We start from the raw sequence: 9,212 nt of genomic DNA, 5'->3' as shown, positions 1-9,212 counted from the left end.
CTACAACTGAACGCTGCAAGCCTACTGCACCACCGAATAAATTATATTCTCGTCCTCAATGTCCTCCGGTTCAACCAAAGCTACCCCAGCCTTAGCTGCAATTTTGTGCAACATAGCTGTCACACATATCACAGCGCATGACTTGGCCGGCGAAAACTGGAGCCCTCCGCTGGACTTGTGAAGGCATCTGACCGCGGCGCATACGCGTCCGGTGGAATCCCGGTGTCACTGAATTCGGTATACTCTCAGAACTACGAGGGACCGACACACCTATATTGCTATTGCAATTTCATTCAGTCTCTCCAGACTAAACGTTCTTGTTAAATGTTTAAAAATAAATGCGACTTATACACCGATGCGACGTATATATGTTTTTTTCCTCGTCATGGAGCATTTTTTGACTGATGCGACTTATACTCGGGAGCGACGTATAGTCCGGAAAATACGGTAATCTATGGTATTTTATGATGATAAAAAAGATAAGGAAAAACTCATGAATGAATATAAAAAACTTGGTTTCCAACTGAGGTAGAAACTACTAAGGACACACCAATATCTTTAACTATGGTTAATCAGTATATGGTCAATCTGGGTTTCAGATGAATGGTCAACTGAGGAAGCTTTAGAGCTTCAGCCATTTTCCACCTAAACTGAGTAGAGAGGACAGATCAGATTCACACGTAACGCTCAGCAACATCCCTGTCTTAATATAAGCCACACTGTCCTTTCACAATGTGCAAGACAAAGACTTGGCTCAAGCCAGTATGAATATTCTTTCAAATAAGGGAGAGAAGAGCACATTGTTTAAGTTCTCGGTTTGCTGGTCTCGCTGGAAAGCTGTTGAAATAATGAGCTGAAGGTTGCAGCTATGCCTGTACACACTAACATTAAATATAATTAATATTGATTGTTTGTAGTTATATGATCTATTTTTATGTTAAACTGTGAATTAGCGCAGCAGGAATGTGATTGTGTCCTTCAGAATATTGCCATAGCGACAGAACAAACCAACTTGCTGTTTCAGCTCTTATGTCTCTAATAAGATTAGTTTGGTTTTATTTTCTGGGAAACATTGTTGAACAGTTGGTGAGAGGTTTATTAGAATGAGAATAATAGCTCTTTGAAATGTGAAATATTTGTATTAACTGGATATTTGTATTAGTATCCACCCATTTCATCATGAATATAGTTATACGATTGTGTCAATCTTATAACTTTCTTCATGATGAAATGGGTGTGGTTTATTTCATTATTTATAATTTATTGTCTATTTGAGCCGTCCATGTGAGGTGAAGAAAGTTATACAATGTAAAGAAGATTAAAGATTAAAATCTCTGCCGCCTGACATGTGTCCTTGTGCAATATGCATCATCACCGCCTCTAAACAACATGTTTCTGAATGCACTGCAAGTTGCTTTTGATAAACCAGTCTGCCTGATCACATTGTGTACTAATGCATCCCCTCTGTTGGCTGGTACTCTGTGTTCGTCTCCCCAGCCCCCCCTGAGTTCCTGCAGTGGCCGCAGTCCATTTCCAAGCCAGTAGGGGGCAGTGCTGTGTTCACCTGCGTGGCTCAAGGCGTCCCAGAACCCCACATCATATGGCTGAAGAATGGCAAGGTGCTCTTCGCTGGAGATAATCTCAAACTCACGAACAACAACAGGTAGGCAACACACAGAAGTCATTTTTCTATGGTTGATGTTGAAGCAAAATGTAAAGCGATGTTTTGTATGTTTACTGCAGAGAAACTCATTCAATCGTTTGAAAAACCTTCATAATTCTGTTATTAATGATCTGCTATATAAGTTAAGCACAAACAAATCAACCATTAAATGTTGTACTTTTTTCATTTGCGATGGTTCTCCAGGTTTTCAACCTCTTGATCTCAAAGTAGTCGTCTTCTGTTATCTGAGTATTGGTTGAGAGTCAATGGAAGTGGATTGTAGGGCTGCAGGGATGTGTTACGCCTCGAAATGTTTGGACGGATCGTTGTTAAGTCGTCCGCGTTCTTCTCTCCTCCAGCACCCTGGCTGTGACTCGCATCACGTTCGAGGACGAGGCCATCTATCAGTGCATCGCAGAGAACAGCGCGGGCACCAACCAGGCGAGTGCGCGGCTGGCTGTGGCCCGCGTGCAGGACCTCCCTGTCTCCCCCCAGGGTCTCCGGGCGAGTGCCGTGTCCAACGTGGCTCTTCACATCACCTGGAGCCAGCCCACAGCCGAAGTCGCCGACACCATCATTGGCTATGTGCTGCAGATTCGTAAGATGGGCGGTGAGTTTGTGTTCAATTCTTGCTTCGAGCAGAAGGACCTCAAATGACATGCTATTCATATCTTTAGTTTTCATCATGGTGAATGCAAAGTGCTCAAATCCATTTGCATTAAACATTGATCTCCTGCTGATGTTATTAGAGACGGAGAGCCAGGAGCTACAGGAAGCCATCAGCAAGACCATCTACCAACACGACTTCACCAAGCTAGAGCCTTCCACCACCTACTCCATCTCCCTGAAGTCCTACTCCCCTCTGGGGGAGAGCCAGCACTCTGGAGCAGTGGTGGCCACCACACTAGGGGGCGGTAAGGAGCACACACTAGGATTTTCATCCTTACGTAGATAACCCTGAATATATAACCAACTTCAATTTAACGGAACATTTATGAAGATGAATCATAATGTGGGTGTCGGTTTTCAATCAGTGATTGTGAGCAATGTGATTGGTTGACGACCACTTCAGTGGTGTAACGGGTCAAATAGTATTTGTCAACCTATCAACAAACATACAGTGTGCGTATAAACAGTTAATAATATGATATAGCTCCGTCTGGAGTGTGGCCCAACAGTCCCTGCTCTATGGTGCCTTTCTCCGGCCAATATTTTGAGAAACCCATTTTTGGGTTTCTCCAACTATTGGCCTATTTTGGAAGTGGAAAATGAATGCAATAGAATTGTGTTTTATTGTTGTATGCTTTATCCAGTTACTACCTACGGTTTCCCTGTTTATTATTCTTCCCTTATTGTTTCCATTAGAAATTCTAATTTGTCACATGCTTTGTCACATTTCTAGTGCCCACCCCACCCAACTTCTTCACCAAGGTGGTCAACTCCAGTGCCGTTCAGGTCCACTGGGAGCTTCCCAGTAGGGCCGGTCAGGCAGAGGGCTTCCGGCTTTCCTACCGCAGGATTCCACATGAAGGTTTTGGGGGGCCAATCCAGCTGCCGTTCCACAGCAATACCCACACCATCTCGTTCCTCGGTAAGCCTGCAGTTGGGTGCGTGCGTGTGCGTTTGTGCGTGCGTGTGTGCGTGTGCGTGTGCGTGTGCGTGTGCGTGTGTGTGCGTGCGTGCGTGCGTGCGTGCGTGCGTGCGTGCGTGCGTGCGTGCGTGCGTGCGTGCGTGTGTGTGTGTGCGTGCGTGCGTGTGTGTGTGTGTGGGTGTACAGTATAACTAATCTGCATTGGTAATATTGACAAAGATACATTGCAAAAATAAATAGAATAATTACTGAAATAAGTTTGACCGTTTGAGATATGAGAGCCAAATGGACTCTACGTGTATTCTGTAAATAGTAACGCGAAGAGGGACAATGAGTGGGATCAGCTGGCTCAGTGAACTCACTCCATGGCATTGCAACACTTTCTTAACCTGGAATCTCCCAACACTGCTGAACTCAGAGGTTCAACAACATGTATAACTGACCCCCACTCTGTTTGGCTCTTTTAGAGGCGGGGTCCGTGTACGAGGTGAGACTCGTGGCTTACAACGGCAACGGGGAGAGCGCCTCCTCCAACAGGCTCGTGTCGCTGGCAGAAGAGAGCGTGCATAGCACTGGTAACTTCTACCTGAATATGAATTACGTCCACCCCTGCCATTCATCGCTTGCTCACAGATTGGTTGCATCGTTGTGATCTGATGTGATTGTTTTGGACAGATGTGTTCCTCTTATTCACCTTGTTCTCATCTTGTAGTCACGGGAACGCTCTGTCTGACAGTGTCACATCAACAGTGTCACAGCAGGGCCGTGTGTCACAGGCTTTCAGTCCCCAGACATCCAGGTCATTCAGGGGGACGGATGTGTTTGTGTCCCGTGGCTGACGCTGCGGGCCTTGTGTCCTCTGCCACAGGAGGGGAGCTGGCCTGTCAGTGCAGGGATGGCGAGGGGACCATGAGCGGCGTCATCGTGGGCATCCACATCGCCGTGGCCTGCATCATCTTCTGTGTCCTCTTCCTCATGTTTGGATACCGGCGAAGGTGAGAAACCCTTGGGGATACTTCACAATGGGGGTACAATAATTAACACGTGTTAACATTATAACAATGATTAAAGTTGTGTTAACATTATAGCAATAATTAACTAAAAATTACCGAATAGTAAATTATGGTCCTTTATTAATGGTGTTAACTACGATATTCATCTATAAATGATTTAATAGGGGTTAGGGTTAACCTACCCTATTGATTCATGTATTGTAACAATTTTAACATGAACACCATATGTCAACATGAACACCATTAGTATATTATTTCTAGACCATAGGTTAACTGTTATTTAATTGTTAGTCACCGCTTATTACTGCATTAACTATTGTTAAATAATGGTTAATTATTGTATCCTTATTGGAAAATGTTACCAAATCCCCCAAAAAGTATGGATACAATGATATAATTCCTTATATATGTTTAGGGGAACATAAACATATCAAACATAAGTTGTTTAAAAAATCAGTGAAGGCACTTTCCAAGCCTGTTATTCACACAGTGCTTCAAGACACTTTTACATGCTGTTGTGTAGGATGACTCATAACAACCTAACCATGGTTCACAGCCTGCTCTGCAGAAAAGAGACCCATGAAGGCTGGTCCGTCCCAAGGGAGCATAATGGTCATAATGTAACCCCCAAAGATGGCACATCTCAACTGAGAAGTGGACAAGGTTCTAAGGTACAGTTTCAAAATGTATTGTTCTTTGTTTAGCAACTTTAAAGAATGTGAACCCTATAAGAGAGAGCTTAATTTGTCACGTGCTATTTGATTTGATGAGTGTGGTTGTAAATTAGGCTGCCGTATTGTAATGTATCTTAATAGTGTAAGAAATTAATCAGGTATAACCAGACGTGTTTCCTTCACAACATACACACCTCTTTTAATGTTTACCATATAACCATGTATTCATTATTGGTTCTACTTCCTTACTTAATCTCTGCCTTACAGGTAGGAGGAACGACAAGCCAATGTCCGGTCAATATTGAGCAAGACCCATCCTGTGTGCCTGGTTTGGACACTGCTTAACTGTCAACAAGCCACTCATACCAGCCGCAAGACCCATACCGCCTTATCGGACCGCATTGCTTCTGCTCACCCATAGGGGGCCATACAAACACCAAGCTCCCACAAAGCCAAAGCTTTATTGTATGATATCTTGCACTCTTTCCTGTGTGTGTGTGTGTGTGTGTGTGTGTGTGTGTGTGTGTGTGTGTGTGTGTGTGTGTGTGTGTGTGTGTGTGTGTGTGTGTGTGTGTGTGTGTGTGTGTGTGTGTGTGTGTGTGTGTGTGTGTGTGTGTGTGTGTGTGTGTGTCAGTTTTTGCCTAATGAAAGCCATGAAAAGAGACCGTCTTTCTCAGGAATCTAGTGTGCTGTTGAGATATGAGGGTTGATATGTGCCCAACAAAGTATTTTTGCGCAAAACCAAACACCAAAAGTCCTATTCCAATACTTTTGGAAGCTTACATACCAAGAGCTGTACGACCATATGATACCAAATATATTGTTTTATCTGGCAAGAGACCTGCTGGTTTTTTGGCACATAAAGTTCCTTAAGCAACACTGCGGCCTTAGCCATAGCCTGAATGCACACTGATGTGCGTCGTTAAAACGTTGAAAAGATTGTCTGTAACCAAGCTAGCCTCTTGGCAAGCTGAAGTGAAGGAATATTGTAACAAAGCGATCCTGTACGGCAAATACTTTTATACCCTTTGATCAATTGGCTGTGCACGCCCAAAGAGAACTACCTCAGTGTGATAAGAATCTCATGGCCAATATTGATTACGCCTGTTAATGCTGCTTGTCTTACCTCAGTCAAATAGTATTGATCCCTTATGAAACCTAATACCTTACTTCGTTGGACTTGTGCCAGCTGCCTTTTACACTATTTTGAGTGTGCCTATCCGGATGGTGGCCATGGTGATTGAGAAGATGTTATGTGAGAGAATGTGTCAATTTGAACACCTCGAGTTTGTGTGCTCACTTGCACCCGTTCAGTTCTGCATACCTTCTCTTTTTGGGCTGTTTGTCTGTATTGGGTGTATTGCATTTTCTGCATAACTCCTGATACAGATCAGCTACCTTGTTTGTTGAAATGTAAGAACAAGCAATTGCCTTGAAATACCATCTTGGGCAACTTCCAATACGGTTCTTCCTGAAGAGATCAGTAAATCTCGAATAAGATTTTTTAAGAGAGGCTTGCAGATCAAACATTGTGAGGAGCCCATCCTAAAGCCTATCCAAACTAGAAAAACAAGCTTTATTGTATCCAAAGATGTAACTATTTGTATTCCCAAATATGATGTTGTTTATAATTGTTAGTGTCTTTGATTTCACAATGTTCTTGTTTTAAAGGGGTTACGAAAAAGTGCTTTAACTGAAACCAAGCCAAAAAATGTCTAGTCTAGCTTTTTTCTTTTCTTGAATAATGGAATGTTTTTCAAAGATACCAATGAAAATGACATATTTTAATACGATTTCTATGTTTATTCAAAAATTAAGTGCTTTTCCTTTAGATGTCATTTGCTAAAAAACTAGCTAGAGAAGTCTAGATGTTGAAATGTCTTCCCCTTACAATTGCCCAAAGCTTCCACCATGAGTCACACGCATCTACATATGATAACCATCTAAAAAAACAAAAAATACTAAAGCTTTGTATGTAAACATTTTATACATATGTACAATAGCCTTGAATGTATTTTAAAGCTACTATATTGCCTTACCCATATTGCCAGATTAACCAAAGAATTAAATTACAAAGATGTGTATTTTATCCATTATCACAAGGTTTAGCCATCTCCTTAGAACCACAGAAAAAACAATGAAAACATGAAGAGCCACAAAATATTTTTTTTCTTTCCATATGGTTATCATAAATGTTCAAGGAGTTACAAAACAGACTTGATACCAAAAATGTACATGAATAAAAAAGGGGGATTTACATGAAGTTTTAATTGTGTAGCTGAGTAAATATCTTATGCTTGATTTGTTGTTTGATTTATTTGTTGAGAACCTTTATTCATCTCTTTTTAAATGATGACTTCTTGACTCAGAATTGACTCATATAATTAGTTGTATCATTTTTATAATTTCATAATTCATAATTGTTATAAAAATAGTGTTATCTGGGCAGAAGTCAAAGATCAACAAATTATTTGATTTTCAATTTTAAATATTTTAAATATTTGAAGGAGCAGTAGCGCTCTCTGTGGCGATCACAAGAACAACATGCGATTTGTTTCTATTCATTCTCCTTTGATTTGAGACTATATCCGGTACCAAGAAATAACATTCCAAAACTTTGCAATATCAATTAAATGAAACAATAACTTTTTTCATGACATTGTTTCACTGGTGTGTTCAGCCTTATTAGATATAATGTGTAAAATGAACTGGACAAAATAACTGCATTGTTAAGGAGGCTACAGTTAACAAAACAGACCAAACAGTTGGCAACATAATTATACACTTGGAAAAATGTATAACCTAAACTGACAGAATTGACTTAAATATACATGAAGTGGCACAAAATACTCGAGAACTGGGATATACAATTATACTGTTCCTACTAACTACAATCTTGGTATACAAGGAGCATTTTTTGTTACATTTCTGTAATCTGAGCTCATACACGCATAGCTAAAATGCTATGCTGCTATAAATATATTTTTTGTTTACACCAATACACACCAAAACCCTATAGCCTTTGGTGTGTAGGTATCTATAGCCTACACTTAAAGGTACAGTGGTTAGGATGTAGTGCCATCTAGCGGTGAGGTAGATTATAATAAACTGAAGACCGGCCTGTAAACAAATACAATAAGACGATAGGTCTGCGGTTCTTAGATAAAACGCACTTCCAAGTTAACATTCCTCAATCGATTTCGATCATTTATTTGAAAATTCAAGGATTTACGATATATTATGAGTACATAAAAGGTTTTGAAGAAGAATTACCTTTTTATGTAGGCCTACTGCACGTAGATCATAGGCATCGCTGTAATACATATTTTCTAAATTTCTTAATCCCAAATGTCCATAATGGTTGTTTTGCAGCATTTCTGATTTCATGTTCTGAGGGAGAACTCTTTAATATCCTTTCCTCAGAAGTCCATTATGTTCAATAAGGCAACTTCCCTCCTCAAATTAGTCCACGACAGCTTGGTGAGATCTTTTGTTATGTTGGCCAGACATTTCTGATATCCTGTTATACCATCTTTGGTGTATTATATCTTTCACTTTCAGTCTTTATCCTTTTTCTACAACAAATGTTTCACAATTTAATTGAGTATATATTGGCCTGAATGATGGCTTCTAGCCCTGTATTTTCTGTATCTGGTTCTGGATGTCTGGACAATTGGAAATAATGGTTTTGTCATGGACAGGGGCGCACTCGCCATCTGTTAGTTCGGGAGAATTGCAGAATGGCCGGTAGGTCGTCGGCCGCAGGCCTGGCACATTCGACAGTCATTTAAATGTATCTAAATAAATTTAGTAATTAATTGGCGAGCACTATGCCTCAGACATTGAGGGCCAGTTCTACTGCTCCACAGGGGTGAGCCATTCTGTCCCTGTTCCTGGAACGCACTCTACAACTAGATCTAATCAACAGCCGTGGAGATCTTAAAAGTGTTTGGTCAGGATCTTGATGGTTTATCAGGGTTAGCAGAAGTTTTTATTTATTTAATTGTATATATTTAGAGCAAATAGTAATTTAAGCAACAATTGCAACAATAAAAACATTGGTCAGAAGCATGTGCTGGTGAGACCTCTTAGAAGACAGACATTAATTTTCAGATTTTCTCATATTTATTTTAGGCGTTGGTAACAGCACGAAAAAAAATTTTACTTCGTTCCTTTTCATATGGTTTCTTATTCTTATTTATTTTATCTTTTACTGTTGCTGCTATGTGAATGTTGAGGCACCAAGCCTAAGATCTTGTGTACTGTACAAT

General features: G+C 40.6%; 1 protein-coding gene across 1 annotated transcript in view; it reads left to right on the top strand.

The window, feature by feature from the left end:
* The window catches only part of si:ch211-57n23.4 (immunoglobulin superfamily DCC subclass member 3), a gene marked incomplete at its 5' end in the record, with an annotated part of 11,320 nt that extends 5,581 nt beyond the window's left edge, over positions 1–5,739 (top strand). The window contains 8 exons of the mRNA XM_056583499.1: positions 1,498–1,663; positions 2,023–2,273; positions 2,413–2,577; positions 3,066–3,254; positions 3,722–3,829; positions 4,123–4,249; positions 4,824–4,938; positions 5,209–5,739. Coding sequence (XP_056439474.1) covers positions 1,498–1,663; positions 2,023–2,273; positions 2,413–2,577; positions 3,066–3,254; positions 3,722–3,829; positions 4,123–4,249; positions 4,824–4,938; positions 5,209–5,286 — 1,199 coding nt within the window. The remainder of the gene's footprint in view (positions 1–1,497; positions 1,664–2,022; positions 2,274–2,412; positions 2,578–3,065; positions 3,255–3,721; positions 3,830–4,122; positions 4,250–4,823; positions 4,939–5,208) is intronic.
* Positions 5,740–9,212: the final 3,473 nt, after the last annotated feature.

This window comes from Gadus chalcogrammus, chromosome 22 (assembly GCF_026213295.1).
Source record: "Gadus chalcogrammus isolate NIFS_2021 chromosome 22, NIFS_Gcha_1.0, whole genome shotgun sequence".
Classification (NCBI taxonomy): Eukaryota; Metazoa; Chordata; class Actinopteri; order Gadiformes; family Gadidae; genus Gadus; species Gadus chalcogrammus.
The sequence above is the reverse complement of the archived record's forward strand: the minus strand, read 5'-3'. Positions and strand labels throughout refer to the sequence as shown.